Raw genomic sequence first — 15,524 nt, 5'->3', positions numbered from 1 at the left:
TAATGTTTTTTTTCTTGATACTATTAGCGATAGATTAACATGGATTTTATATAATGATTGGGACAAATACTCGTGAGAATCCGACTAATCTCCGTGGCCTTTGAAAACTGCGGTGATAACAGAATAAAATGAGTAATTAACCCTTTGACTGCTGAATCATTTTTCATTTTTTTTTTTTTTTGTCACTTATTTTATCTGGATCTTAAACATTTTCGTTACCTAAGAAAGGAAATCCAACTCTTTTCTCTGCGCATCCAAGCAGACAATATTTCTCAGTAGTCCGAGTGTATGCAAAAGGGTGACCTTAGCGATGAAAGCGATCAAGAATAAGGGACATAGTCTCATAAAATATAATACGAACAGAATAAAATGGTGTTACGTCTGACGGTGTGGCAACTCAATGGTTTCCCGGCACAGCGGCGTTACTAGGAACGCGTCAAATCTTTCACTACACATCATTACACTACAAATTCATTACCCGGTTTACATACCAGCTGGACCTTTGGGGACAGGCTTCAAGTGGGGCTGAGGCAGTCTTGTTTCGCCTCAACCACAAGTGAGTATTAGAGGTGTTGGAGAAAGCACATAACCCGACGACCACAAGTAAGTATTAGAGATGTTGGAGAAAGCACAGAATCCGACAAGCTTATGCACCACGTAACATACCAGACGACACTGGGTGGCTGGCCGGCTGGCTGACGTGAGTCGCATATCTTCGGTTCCTTGTTTCGAAGCCGCTCGGTACGCCAATGATACAGAAAGATTTGTGGAACGCAGAAAGATTTGGCGTATGTGAAGAAATAAATGTTCGTACTGTCTGTGTGGAACGTTATCCGTGAGAAGAAATTATGTTAAGATTACGTTGACTCACAATCCTTTCTTTGAGCGTTACAGCAACAATAATTACATAGTGTCTTGTTGATTTGTCTTACCATTGTATAATATGGTATGTACTTTCTCGATTTGCCCAAGAGCTACCAGAAAAAAAAAAAATGACCACAGGATGAAAAAATGTTACGGCTGAAATAATGTGCCCCTTTGTTTTCTCGCCAGCATGTGTGTGTGTGTGTGTGTGTGTGTGTGTGTGTGTGTGTGTGTGTGTGTGTGTGTGTGTGTGTGTGTGTGCGCGCGCGCGCGCGCGACTCAATGCCTTATTCAGGTTTATGGAATTTTTAACTTTCACTGTTTTTCACTGTTACTCTTTATCCTTTGCTTAAATATTCATACACATTTTTTCTCTCACAGGACTGGAAACAGGCGTTCCTCAGGACGGGGCCAAGGACCTGTACTGGTTCTGAACGGGCCACACCCTAAAGGCCGCGCCACACCACCGCTGAGGAAGCCGCACTACCCATCCTCCTGGGCCGCGCCGCCCGACACACCAGCGCGGCCTGAACCGGTGTTAGGCAAACGCGCCACTACTGTAGTTACATACATACATATGCATATATATCGCTGTTTATCGGATATCGGGTAATGAGATATTGTTTTAAGTGGCCACAGAGATTCTGTGTACTGGATTACTGTGTTGAGGTGAAGTGTGCGAGGCAGGAGGCGGTGTGAGGAGTCTGGAGTGTGACGAAGAGCGGCACGCTGCAGGAGGCCTCGTGCCCCACGCGGAGACACGCAAGGTGCTAAAGCGGTGCCAAGTGAATGCTGTTTTTTTTTTTTTTCTTTTTTTTTTTGAGTGTTATATATATTTTTCTACAAATGTACAAATCTGGGACAAAAATCTCAAGTTATGAATGCTTTAACTATCTTTACTATGTTTTCGCTCTCATCGTATCTTTTCTTTCATTAGCCTTAGTTTTGGATAATTCTATAGAGTATATCTCGCCCTTGTGTACACTTTGCCGGGACCGTCCTAGAGTGTAGTCAGTCCCGGGTGCAGGATGGCTGGTCTCCCTTCACTAATTCAATGACCGACTCGGCTCTCTTTCTAATTTCTTTACGGTTATTGTCACCAGCCTTTCTTTTTTTTTTTTTTTAGATTATTTATTATTTATGCTACCTGGCTGCTGCTGCTGCTGCTGCTGCTGCTGCTGCTGCTGTTGTTGATATCACTCCCCGCACCACACTCTCCTACTCTACTCTCTCCCGCTACCGTGAATCTGCGGCCCGCGTCACTATCACCTCACCGCGCCGTCCTTGCTGTCTTGTGATGCTGACTCAGGCCTTGCGTCACTCTGGCCACGCTGTGTTGTACCGCAGCTTCACCTCCACATCCTCGTGTAGCTTTCCTGCTTCAAAACTTACTCAATTCTTGTTACATTCCAACCAGTGATTCATTTTCTTTTCAAATAATCGATTAATCTAAGACGCACAACGTTCAGAAAACATGAAAAGGAGTGGCTTGTACATTTATTTTTATTCATTTGTTTTATTTATTCATCGCACTACTTTATTTTTTTTTTCCATAGCTTAACGATCATAACAGTTCGTATCGTTATTTGTACTCATGCAAATTTCACCTCGATTTTTTTTTTTTTTTTAATTGTGTGTGTCGGTTATCATAAATGTTCATTCTTGAGCTCGCATAGATAAAACATTTCGAGATATCTTCCCTTTTCTTTTGTTTTCTTTTCTTTGTTTTTTTTTTCATAAACAATAAATTAATCGCCAAGGACTGCGATTCAAATTTTAGAAGAGAAAATTGGCAAAAGTTACCGGAAAAAAAAAAAAACTCAAAATATATTAGGAAATTACCGAGAGAAGATCAGTTTAGTGCAATTATCCGTCTTGTAGGAAAACAATATACTATCAGAATCTCTTGCTTCTTTCGGCCCCGCAATGTTATTTTGATTGAAAATTGTATTCAAATATTTTTTATTCATCTCATCTTACCAAGTATGAGTGTGTAATGTTTATGAATCTCTCTCTCTCTCTCTCTCTCTCTCTCTCTCTCTCTCTCTCTCTCTCTCTCTCTCTCTCTCTCTCTCTCTCTCTCTCTCTCTCTCTCTCTCTCTCTCTCTCTCTCTCTCTCTCTCTCTCTCTGTGTGTGTGTGTGTGTGTGTGTGTGTGTGTGTGTGTGTGTGTGTGTCGAAAATCGAAAAATAACTCATATTTTTACAGTACAAAATTAAAGCAAATCTTTATATCACTCCTGCTCTAGATATAACAAAACCAACTACCAAAGAGTGAACCACACGATGGAAAATTTATGAAATTTGTTTTGTGAATGTGACAAGATTAAGATTTCCGTGCTTTGTTTTGAAAGGCAAATCTCAGAAGCTGAACAGCTCTTAAGAAAAAATAAATAAATGAATAATAATAATAATGATAATAAAATAATAATAATAATGATAATACTAATAAATAATAATAATATATTAAGTACATTTATACCTAATCCTTGCTATCAAAAAACATTAAATACCATACATTATAAATTCGTGCAGTTAAAGTAAACAGCTAATATGCAACTACCGTAAATATACTGTTGATTGATAATACTAATTAACCACACACACACACACACACACACACACACACACATATTCTCCATCCCCCTCCCCCCCACCAGTACAGTGACCAACCAAGGAAGCCACATATCATTTCGTCAGCAGCGGGCAGGAGACAACTCTTCTAGTGTACATAGTGTGTGCCAAACTCTCCAGCCCGTCTGCTCCGACACTTTATCCCGTATTCTTAAACACTTCGCTCTCCCATTACGGTTCTCATGTGTTTTCCATACTGGCTTTGCAGAATCTGTATCAAACTATCGCTGGAATCATTATAACAGCCTTGAAAGTTCCAGAAACTTTCACTAGAGTCTGTTAAGTGTAAGAAAGAAGACGAAATGTTTAGGAATTCGGGCCTTTGTCTTGCCACGCACCAAACCACTCCGCTGCTTCGGTGCGCGGTTCGGTTCATTTGTACTTTGTTTCTGTGCTGGGTATAGCTAAAGATACTCATGTTTACGTTTGTGGATATCTGCAGATAGTAGTACCTGTATTTGTTCTCCTATTAGATATAATGATAATTTACATACCTGTCTGTGTGTGAGTGTGTGAGTGTGTGTGTGTGTGTGTGTGTGTGTGTTAGACGGCCCACAGATTGCAAACCTAGGATCACAAAATGGTCGGCTTTTTTTTTTTTTTTTTTTTTCTCAATGTTGTGGTGATGCTGAGAATGTCCATGGTGTAAGAGTTAATGATGAAAGATCTGATGGTGTAGAAATTGATGATGAAAGTTAATGATGAAAGAGCCGAGAGCACAAAAGTTGATGGGGATTGGATTAATAATGAGAGAAGAGTCGGATGAATTGATGATAAAAGAGTTGACGAATGAAGAGTTGAGTTGATGACAGAAGATAATGTATTTGCTATTGATGCGCGGGAAAAGATTCATACACACGCGCGGAAGTGAAAGGAGACGAGAAGCCAAGGATTAGAAGGAAAAGGAGTTGAGTTGATGATAGAAGATAATGCATTTGCTATTGATGCGTGGTAAACGATTCATACACACGCGCGGAAGTGAGAGGAGACGAGAAGCCAAGGATGAGAAGGAAAAGGATGGATACAATGTAAGCTTTTCACGAATCGAATCACTTTTAAAACTACCCACTTAAAAGCTTCAAGGCAAGATAGAAAACTCACAACACCTAATGCAGTTGGAAGAGATAATACTGAAAGAGTTGAAAATCGGAGACTGATAACGGAAAAGAATAAATGTACTGTACACATTTCACTAATCGAATCGCTTAAACTAACTAGGGAGCTTCGAAGCAAGGTACAAAACTCGGAACACTTGAACCAGTAATTTTATCCACAGCACTCAGTCGTACAAGAAATCAGAGCCTTTCTTGTCTTTTTTCCAAGTATAACTCGCCCCACCCACCCACCCCTCCATCCTGCAAGCAGCAATAACATATCTTCTTCACAAATCTAGCGGACTTTTATTACTGTACGTTTACCTATTTTATTTTACCTATTTATTCATTTATTTTTCGTCTAAACATATATCAACAAAATTTTGAGATACCAAGGCCAAGCAAAGCAGTGAAAACCCACTATCAACTTCCTTTTACTTTGAGGAAAGGCAGAATGTCTAATACTCACCGATTATTGGCCAGAGGTGTTTCTTTTGGTCCATTTTCCTTAACAGTTTCCTCGATCCTTGCCATGGTCATGAAAGCGTCCCTGTGAAAAATAAATTTACAGTGCAGCTTATGTTTGTTTGTTTGTTTATTTTTTTTCATGTTTAAGTCCGATGTGAGTGTTGCGCATACTGAACAAAACACAAGCGAAAGACGAGTGAGGCGTGGAGAGAGAGAGAGAGAGAGAGAGAGAGAGAGAGAGAGAGAGAGAGAGAGAGAGAGAGAGAGAGAGAGAGAGAGTAGCATAAGGAAATTCCGAGAAAAATTGAAACTACACGTCAGATAAATGTGCGTACCGTGCCATAAACACACACACACACACACACACACACACACACACACACAATAATTCTTCTTCGCTACCATAGACTTGCCATCACACACTTGTTATTTCTTATCCATCGACATGCGGAATAATACAGCTACAAAGTGAAGGAGAAAGGATGTTGTGCATGACGAAAAACTCCTATTGAGGTTCTTAACGCAATGAGAAATTTTAAACAGGCCAAGAAATCAAAGACCTAGCATTTTTATTATTATTATTATCATTATTATTACTATTATTATTATTTATCTTCTCTTTCCCCTTACTAAGTGTACAAGTCTAACTGCCGTGCTAGTCTCGGAGGCGACAGCTTGGCAGGCTGTACACAAGCGGTGAGAGTGCGCGTGGCCCAACCTTGACAACACCTATTGAAGCCGTTGCTGTGTACCCCATGAGCTACCTGTGTAATACATAGGTGTTCCTCCTTTCCTTCCAGCTACTTACCAATCCCTCCCAGCCAGGTGTACGTAACGTAGGTGCTCCTTCTAAGCACAAGAGGCGAAGGATTATGTGAGTTATCTGTGTCTTAAGCAACTTTGTAAATAAACTGTGTTAATTTCTTATCTACTTTCCTTCAATTTTATTTTCCGTTTTTTTTTTTCCTGAATAAGACTAACTTAAAACTTGATAAGCAAAAATTATCAGTGAATATTAAAAATGGTCAAGAGCAAAATCAAATTACTATATCAAATGAAAGTGAAAATAGCGTTTAGAAACAAAATGCTAAACAGAAAAATTTCAAGGTACTACATATACATAACACACACAGTCTAGGTTTCTTTACTCACTGAAGAATGAAAATACCTATGCATGGAAAGTCACTACGCTTTGATGCAGACTTTGTAAATGATGGTTAGAAGCAGGAATCTGGACTCATATTTTACGTATAATCTACTGTGAGAATATGTACGTATTTCTAGAGGAAAAGAAATCCTACAAAACCATTATCCCGATGGTAATTTTCTTTTTTTATTATACTTCACTGCGCTGCTAGCAAAATAAATAAACACCATTTCTTAAAACTTAATAACACTGAGAAGATTCCACAGCTATTGTCGTAAAAATAAATAAATAAGCAAATGAAATAAAACGAAGAAATTAAAATAGTGTAACGTGTGATGGTCAGTCAACTGTTTCACCATTATTGTCTCTGCCACTACATACCAGACATGTCCATGTTCACTCATTACCTTAACACTTAACATACCTCTGCTGGGTGGCTGGGAACAGGCCTCAGGTAGGGCTTGGGCAGTGCTAAAGGGACCATCTCAAGCTAACACGAGCCGCCCTCAGATTTCGACACGAGGGAACAGCTCTCATGGTTGACATCAAGGCACTACGAGTTATGTCCCACCAAGTACGAATGACTAACTTCCTTGGGTGGCTCTAGACCAGTATGTCCTTCCCTATGGTGGATGGGCAATGAACCCACACTATCACCTTAACCACATGTAATTATTCAAGAAAGCACTGAATTCTTCACGCTTGCACATCAAACTACACGACCACAACACTGGCTGACCCTTCTGCTTAAGTGAGTGTCATCTCTTCGGTTCCCTGTTTCGAAGCCATTCGGTACTTGAAAGCTACGTAATGACTGAATCAATACGAAGATTTGAAGAACGCAGAGATGCACTGTCAATGAAAAGAAACTGACATCCACATTGCAAATAAGGGACATTGCCCACATCTACAGTGGTGAGTCGCATCGCTTTATTTATTTATTTTTTTCATAACAATGTTGAGTCAGAACCTGAGATAATGTTAAATAAGAATGAAAACTGTTAAGTGATCTTGTGCAAACCGCCGTGTCATTGGCAGCTCCCTTTGTTACATAGTTCAGTTCAATTTTGGTATCTTTCCATGACAATTAGAAATACGACAAAACTTGCCATCTTACAACTGCACAGTCGTATGCTGTGATCAATAATAGACTCTCTCTCTCTCTCTCTCTCTCTCTCTCTCTCTCTCTCTCTCTCTCTCTCCATACTTGTCCCAACGTTAGCGCAGTTTTCTGTATAATCATTTTGGCAATTAAATAATACATACATATTAATTTTAAACTCTGTACACGCATTGATATATATTTATTTGAACAAAATCAGATGTGAATACCAAATATTCCAGGCAATGTAAATATTCTGTTTCATCAATTTCTTTGTAACACTCATTTCAGATTTCCTCATCTGAAACACTCCCAAATTCTGTAACTAAATTATAAACTCAGTTATGTTGTAACACTGTATTCTCAAACATCTCTGCACCTTATCTAAGCTACTTTCGACAGGCTTTAGAAGTTACAATGGGTTTCATCTAAACTATTTTCGACAGGCTCTAGAAGTTATAGGATGGTTTCAATGGAAGTTTATGATTCTAAAAGATGGTAAGAATCCTGCACCATCAATGAGGGAAACACCCACAGAGATCCCACTTATTATCTATATGACATTTGAAAATAGTCCCTATGAAACTCCTGCCTATCTTAAAATAAGGGTCCTGCATTACAGTAACTTATTCACCTCCTATTTCTATAATGAGATCCTACTTCACATATACACTCCTCCTGCCCCATGGCTGCTGTTGGTGCCAGTCTGCTCATCAGTCATCTAATTGTTGTTTATGAAATGCATCCAGGCTTACAGGCTTACAGGCAAAAATCAATAAACTACATTTTCTTCTTATTTATTATTCATTTATCATTACATAACGAAAAAATTTAAGTGAAGAATAACAAACGTGTATCACATATATTGTACAAGTACAAAGTTACCATTATAATGAAGCCATGAAGACAAACATCACAAATGATATGTTAATATGGACCATTACATTTCAGGAGTGTTTAAAATAATTATATATTTTTAAGAAAAGTAATTTTTTTATATATATTAAGACTATGGATGAAATACAACAGCAAGTAAATCATAATGATGTTTTCAAACACCAAGTTATGAATGCTGCACAAATGCATCTCATACACAGAAATGTAGACACCATTTATACCAATATTTTATATATGTTTATGTAATATTTATTGCAAACTTAGAGATTTACTGCAGCAACATCATATTCTCTCTCTCTCTCTCTCTCTCTCTCTCTCTCTCTCTCTCTCTCTCTCTCTCTCTCTCTCTCTCTCTCTCTCTCTCTCTCTCTCTCTCTCTCTCTCTCTCTCTCTCTCTCTCTCTCTCTCCCCACATCATTGGTACTTCAAACAAACTAGATGAAAACTAAGTAATTGTACTCAACACAGATCTCATGCTGCAGTGTCTATAGTTCAGAGGCAAAATTTCTGATGCATAAAATTTTAGGTGCCCCCTCATCCTGCACATCACTTCTGAGTCCCTCCTTATGCTCGCCTCAGAAGCCAGCTTTGTGTAACTCCTGCAGCTGAGCCCCTAGTCTCTCTCCTTTGAATCTCCTCAGGTGTGTCTCCTGTAGGATTAAAGAAGGGTAGCAGGATTAGTATCATTGTGTTATGGAAAGGAAACCCATCAAAGACAAAAAACAATATGCAGTTTTAAAGAATTACCAGAATAGGCAGATAGACAGAAAGACAGACAGATGCACAGTTTTTAGTAATACTAGTGTGAATGATTGTGTGTGTGTATGCATGTGAGTGTGTAGTGCTTTGTCTGGGCTACCCTGTGTGGGATTGCCAGCCTGGTATATAGACAGATAGATCATTACAGTGGGTGGGTAATAACAGTAGTAGCATAAATGGTATATCTGCATGTTTGGTAAAGAGAATAACAGCAATGATCAGAAAAAAACATTGCAGACAGAAAAATACAGTGAAAGCTGCATAGTTTTTGGCAACAGTAGTTATACTGAAGGGGTATTACTATTAACAGCATTGGTATGGTGTATCTACATACAAATGATGTTTGGTAAAGAGAATAGCAGCAATGATCAGAAAAAAAACAATACGTTATATATATAAAAATGTAAAACTCACTATCCGCTTTTCTAAATACTCTCCAAGGAAAGCGTCAACATCGATGCGTTTCTGCAGGAAATTCTCAGCAATCTTCTCACTCTCCTCCTCAGACTGAACAGCACAGATCAGCAGACTCTCCTATTGGCCAGGAATAAGATACAATCTGTCAGTGTGTGGTAAGTGAGAAATTCAAATGCAAACTATTTTTAATTATAAACATCCTGGAAGAAAACTAAATGTGAATTATAGTCAGGATAATGTTATCTATTATACAGTACTCATCATAAGTATTGCACACCTTTGTTAGGGCCTCCCATACTTATAGCAAAAAAAAAAAAGTCCTCTTGAGAGTGAACCATTTTAGTCAAAAGTATCGGCCCCTGCCATGACATCACCACATCCCTCAGCTACACACCACTGACTCACAGCCTCTCGTCAGCATGTCTTGGGGCACACTGGAGAGCAGTAACCTCCCAAGACTTTTTCTGCATCCTGGCATATCATTGCACAATAACATCTTATGGATAATTCATTATGTAAGTGTACCGCCGCAAAGGCAGTGACCTGCATGACCCCCGCTATGTTGAACACACAGTAAAGCACCTGGATTCTTTGATGGTATAGGGCTCTTTCTCAGGTAATAACCTTGGTGAGTTAGTTGAGTTGCCAAAAAAAATTAAGAATGAACCAGTATGTGCATTTGTAGTTACTGTGTGACCATTTACCCAATTCTTTTGAGAAGGCCAGGGGTACCATTTTTCACCAGGACGGTCCACCTGCCCACACTGCCACATCTATTCAACAGTGGCTCTCTGACTGTAAAGTATTGGCCAGGTAATAACCCAGATATAAATACCAATGAGAACCTCTGGGCCATTATAAAAAAAGGTCTCCAAGGGAAGGATGGTGAGTTAGTGCCAAAACTCACCAAGGCAATTGAGGAATCGTGGTACAATATTTCCTCTGACAAGTTGAAAATTCTCACCTAGTCACTCCATAACCATCAGAAGGCCGTCATACAGAGGAAAGGCAACATCACCAAGTATTAAAAGATAAATGCATTAACCAGCTTATGATTTACTGTTGTCCATTTTGCTTTTTTTTTTTTTTGCTGGCCAGGTTGGGTGACAGGAGGGGGAGTCCAATACTTTTGACAAGTGCTGTATATGAAGGCAAAAATACGTATTTGTATAAACTCCACAATATCAAAGAAAGTGAAACTACCCACTATATTGCTGTACGAGTGTAGTGACCATTTGAAATATGATGTACCTTACTATGGTCACTGCAGGCTAAGCTGATATAAAAGCCATTTCCCCTGCCATCCATAGACAATGAAACATTTTAACATTTTACATATCTTGCACCAACATGCATGTGTGAAGCAGCTTCCTCTTGCTATATTGCAACCAAACACAAATACCAAAGCAAGAAAAGTTTGAGAACCTCTGACATAACACCTTCATTCTCTCTCCTCTCATAATCACCACACATCTTCCTGCAGTCACACACTCACCCTACAAGATATCCATTAAGTCACACATCTCTACTTCCTTCCACTCATAAACTATCACTTTACTTTTCCTAACATTCACTTCCAGTTTCTATCTCATAACTGCACATCTTTCATATTCCACAGGGAATGTACAGACATCACAATGATTCACCATTATCTTTTTCATAAAGACAGAATATGGCTTACAAACATATGCATAACTATAGCTGGAGTAGAGTAGTAGTAGTCTTAATTTCAAATAGTAAAAACAATAATATTACCTGTATATTTCCTGGAGCCAACTTTTCTGAGGCCACTTGCTGGGCCACTGTCATTTCCTCAAACTTTGTTCGCAGGATATTTAGTTCTTCCATCTTCCTAATGGTGGCATCACGACTGCGTTCATACTCACTGCTGCGCTCCAGGCTGGCCTCTGTAAATAACCACAGACTAAGTGTGCAAGTATATTATCACTACCATGTCATTCACCTTTGGATAACTACTGTAAGTTAAAAAGAACCATAACGTCCCATTCATAATTACAATGATGCTTTGGATCACTCACTCCTGCTGGCCACTTTCAGTTTGTAACCCCGCAGAAGCATAAATGTTGACCAAGCTTTCATCTAAGCAAAACCATAAATAGCTGTTTGTGTTGTAACTGCATAATTTCAAATAGATCTTTTTATATATATAACAGTTAGATTACAAATTCTTACATTCAAATTTCTTATATTTCAAATATTTACAGTGCAAAAATTCCATATTCTAGATTCTTATTGTTCTAGCTTTTATCTACATTCCGAGTTTGTATAATGGTTCAATTTTTCATTTGATATTCTGGATTTTCTCATTTTACTTTGCTATTTCAGTATGCTACTGTCCACTCCAAAATTAAACAAAAAAAAGCCTGATCAATGACTTCTAACCAAAATTACCAAAATAAAGGTATAAAAATATTCTGTTATCAAAGAAAATACATCAGTAAGTGTAACATTCTTTTCTAATAAAGCTATCAGAAGCAAAATCTTTCCATGTTAAATACATATAACAAAATTTTACTCACTGGCAATGGCTTCATTCTGAGCTGCCAGTTGATCACACTGATTTCTGGCAGCTGCCATCTGAGGTAAGGATGCCACAAACTCTGTCAGCTTGTCCTCACAGGCTAGTAGATCTTCCAGATCAGGTCGAGTTAAAGTAGCCAACTCTGCCATTGCCCCAACTGTTCACACCAACCATTAATCCAATCTTAACAATTCATAAATCAGGCATTGGTCAAAATTTTAATAAGTGACTATGAGCCACCAAATGACAAAATCATTGCAATAAGTTTGCCATCAATTCTCTTAAAAATCAATATTTACTTGACTCTTCATCTACTGAAGACATTAAGTAAATGTTCTTTAAAATGAAGAGTTTCATGCAATGTCATGTAATTCAAGAGAGATCTACATAAAAATATACTCTGAAAAAAATTCAGTATCATACATATTATATATATATATATATATATATATATATATATATATATATATATATATATATATATATATATATATATATATATATATATATATATATATATATGATAGCATTTTGAACAGCCTTTCCTCACCATACTGATAAATGACAACCTCTTGATTACTTGCATCAAAATCTACATTAAAATACATACATTTCAACAATATCTAAAAGAACTGGCACATCCAATATGTTTATATTTTATTTTAATCATGCATTTTTTTTTTTTTTCAAAACATATCCCCTTCTTTTCTCAAAGCCTCATATCATGAAAAGTTTGTAAGAAGTTTGGAGATACATATAGGATGTTGAAGACCATATGTGGCATTTAACCTCTCAGACAAAGATATGATGAAATAATTTATTTCACCACAAAGGTTACATAAAACTGGAATATGCTAAAATTATGTAGTCCCCTTGCATGTAAGAAAAGCAAAACATAAAAAAAAATTAAAGGGATACAAAGAATAGAAAATGAGATTCTTTTCTTGAACTTTGATACGATGACATTACCTGAGGAATGAGGTCCAGGGTAGAAGGAATGAGGTGAACCCAAAGATGCATCCATTTCACAGTTTGCTTACAGGCTTTATTCACATAACTTCACTAACAGCTGGAATAAAAAAATAAAAAAAAAATGATTAGTTAAAAAAGCTAAGAATAGGTAAACAAAATTGTGAAGCTGATCAGTGATAAAGAAAATTATGGAAGGGGGAAGGGGCAGCAAATTAAAGGAGAATGGATGGGAGTGCTTACGAGTTGATAATCTGCAGCACTACTATAAAGAACTGCTTCAAGATCATATTGATGTAACACGCCTCTTCTATATTCAATGTGGGTATAAATTCCAACAAACCCTCACTAAAAGATAACACACATTTTGCAAAGCAATGTAAATCATGATTTGGAAAAACGCATCATATTTTGTCAGGAAATATAAGTGGCTGGAAATTAGTAGGTTAAGGTTATTTCCATAATACCCTACCCTAGTACTTCCCATACTCTCCTCTACTTGCTTGTATGGCCACCATAGTGGGGGTGTTGTGAACTTGTGACCAGTCCCTGCGTCAATACATTAAAAACAGGTACAGCAAATTCAGTCATATATCTTCCTAGCTTCTTCACCATCAATAAAACCGTTAATGTTCACAGCCACACCAACACCCAACCAAGCATTAGTGGACCTCAGACATGGGTATGCTCTTCATTACTAAGGCAAGGAATCACTAGTGTAGCAGTCACAAAGCTAAACAATCTTTACAGCCACAGCAGCTCCCAGCCAGGCGTTACTGTACCTCAGGCCTGTGTAAGCTCTTCATTACCATTTATGTAATGTGGACCAATCATCATCCACTTGGATATGAAGCCGAGTGAAATAATATCATGTGTTGCGCGAGACTGAATCAACGTGAACGCAGTAAACAGAGATCAGCTGATGTAGAGTTGAGCGAGTTCATCTTGATCTTGATGCTGTAGGTAGTTCGGGATTGCTCCTGAGCCAGGTCTGTCTATCAACTCCTGTTAGGAAAAAAAGAAAAACAGCAAACAGAAAATAGACTCCATCTTTCACACCACTAGTTCCTACATCTAGCATACCATATTTTCTCCAGGAACTCATTCACAGACTCAGTCATTTCATTCGTCTCTCCACACAACCCCAGCAGCAACACCATCCATTCCCTTAAACACATGCCCCTCTTACAAGGTGAAGACACGTCAGGGCCTGCTGGTTTCACTTCTATTGGATGGTAATTGCGACTGTAATGTTCTAATAGAGGATTGTGCCCGGCTACAAAGGACACATGGCACTGTTTACAATAGTGACAGTGATGCTGTACTTTATACCAGGTGAAGAGTATGGGTGCGATAGGGAGAGAGAAAAAAAAAAAAAAAGTTGGGTAGAGCAAAATTAAGAAACACGATGATTCAATAAGGACATAAGACAGACAGAGGGGAAGGAGCGCATTAGAGAGAGAGAGGACCGATGAGGATAGAGAAGGTAGTGAGGACACACACACACACACACACACACACACACACACACACACACACAAACAAACAAACAAACAAACAAACAAACAAACAAACAACAACAACAACAACAACAACGAGCAGTCAGGCAGGAAAGAGCAGTAACAGGCCTGTCAGGCCAGGCGGTCAGCTGTAGCAGTCTCGCTAGTCACCAAGCACACCCCAACTTCCCCCCTCCACACATAAATACACTCATTGCACATTCTTCACTCTTACCCAGCAACTACCACCTCTCTATTCACAAATCAGCCCAGAAGTGTGCTCGCTACACCTGGAAAACATTGAAATTTAAGATAAATAATAATGAAGAGAGACTGGATGACTTCACTCACAAGATTCGTTAATATACGTACGTATTTCATTTTGAAAATCGCATTTTGAAATACTACACCTAGACTGGATTCCTTTACATATTCTGACTTGTCATATACTTTAACTAATACCTGCAATATCAAAACATTTCAACCAATAGTAACAAAACAGAATAAAAAAAATATTGGAACCTTGAAAAGGTTAAAAGCAATCATTAAACCCATAAATTTCATTTAACAGGAATGCAAAACTTAAAAAAAAATACTAGAAAGGGTTCCAAAAATGCACCAAGAATATGACCGCTATTTCCATATAAGACACCTGCAAAATCAACGTATTTGGTTGTACAGAAGAAAGAAAAACACTTAAAAAATAATGAAATATTTTTAGAAACCATAAAAAGTTAGAATCCGTAAGGAAAAGAAACAGGGAAAATTAAAAAGTAAATTTCAATATCAACAGGTTCCAACGCGCATATCCATCATGGCGGCGGTCCTAATAGAGAAGACGACCGCCTTTCTTGCTAACTTAAGCCTTCACCACACCAAAACTAGACAATGGCGGTTATATCTGACCTCCGGATATGAAAGCAGTCAGGTGGTTCCATTTACTGAGAGGATTGGCTTATGATAAGTGAGAGATAAAGTAAATAATGGCAAATATATAGGGAAAGCTTACTTCCACTAGCTGATAACATTTTGTTAAGTTGAATTTTGGCAGTTTTTACGTTAGTAAGATCGTCTCATATTGATTCATGTACATGTATTTTTAACGAGGAGAAAATGCGTAAGATATGATCCTT

General features: G+C 38.1%; 2 protein-coding genes and 1 long non-coding RNA gene across 5 annotated transcripts in view; 1 reads left to right on the top strand and 2 right to left on the bottom strand.

The window, feature by feature from the left end:
* The window catches only part of LOC135107402 (uncharacterized), an 83,439-nt gene extending 82,210 nt beyond the window's left edge, over positions 1–1,229 (bottom strand). The window contains exon 1 of one of the 2 annotated variants that reach the window (XR_010271765.1): positions 492–1,229. This is a non-coding gene — a long non-coding RNA (uncharacterized LOC135107402). The remainder of the gene's footprint in view (positions 1–491) is intronic. The other variant, XR_010271764.1, reaches the window with a different exon arrangement.
* LOC135107400 (uncharacterized) overlaps positions 1–1,440 on the top strand; it is a 71,055-nt gene extending 69,615 nt beyond the window's left edge. Inside the window, exon 7 of the mRNA XM_064017227.1 lies at positions 1,246–1,440. The gene's annotated coding sequence lies outside the window, so the exon portion shown is untranslated. The remainder of the gene's footprint in view (positions 1–1,245) is intronic.
* Positions 1,441–8,093: 6,653 nt separating this feature from the next.
* On the bottom strand, positions 8,094–13,884 carry LOC135107401 (vacuolar protein sorting-associated protein 37A-like). Of its 2 annotated transcripts, none has more exons than XM_064017229.1 (6): positions 13,675–13,884; positions 12,893–12,992; positions 11,922–12,080; positions 11,137–11,288; positions 9,379–9,498; positions 8,094–8,855 (listed from the first exon to the last, which is right to left on the bottom strand). In XM_064017229.1, exons 2-6 carry the CDS (start codon positions 12,945–12,947, stop codon positions 8,781–8,783), a joined length of 561 nt encoding a protein of 186 aa, XP_063873299.1. In that variant the 5' UTR covers positions 12,948–12,992; positions 13,675–13,884; the 3' UTR covers positions 8,094–8,780. The 2 variants fall into 2 exon arrangements, with proteins under 2 accessions (XP_063873299.1, XP_063873298.1); XM_064017228.1 differs by having other exon boundaries at positions 13,702–13,881.
* Between the last annotated feature and the right edge of the window lie 1,640 nt (positions 13,885–15,524).

The sequence above is a fragment of the Scylla paramamosain genome, chromosome 15 (genome assembly GCF_035594125.1).
Source record: "Scylla paramamosain isolate STU-SP2022 chromosome 15, ASM3559412v1, whole genome shotgun sequence".
NCBI classification, from domain to species: Eukaryota; Metazoa; Arthropoda; class Malacostraca; order Decapoda; family Portunidae; genus Scylla; species Scylla paramamosain.
Note: the sequence above shows the minus strand (reverse complement) of the source record. Positions and strands in the feature narration are given on the sequence as shown.

What these genes read in the sequence shown, in the direction of transcription:
- LOC135107401 (XM_064017229.1), bottom strand. Translation starts at nt 12,947, where the DNA reads ATGGATGCATCTTTGGGTTCACCTCATTCCTTCTACCCTGGACCTCAT. An exon ending in TCAGAATGAAGCCATTGCCA is followed by an intron (nt 11,289 to 11,921) that starts GTGAGTAAAATT and finishes GGTTATTTACAG; the next exon opens with AGGCCAGCCTGGAGCGCAGC. An exon ending in AGTATTTAGAAAAGCGGATA is followed by an intron (nt 8,856 to 9,378) that starts GTGAGTTTTACA and finishes TTAATCCTACAG; the next exon opens with GAGACACACCTGAGGAGATT.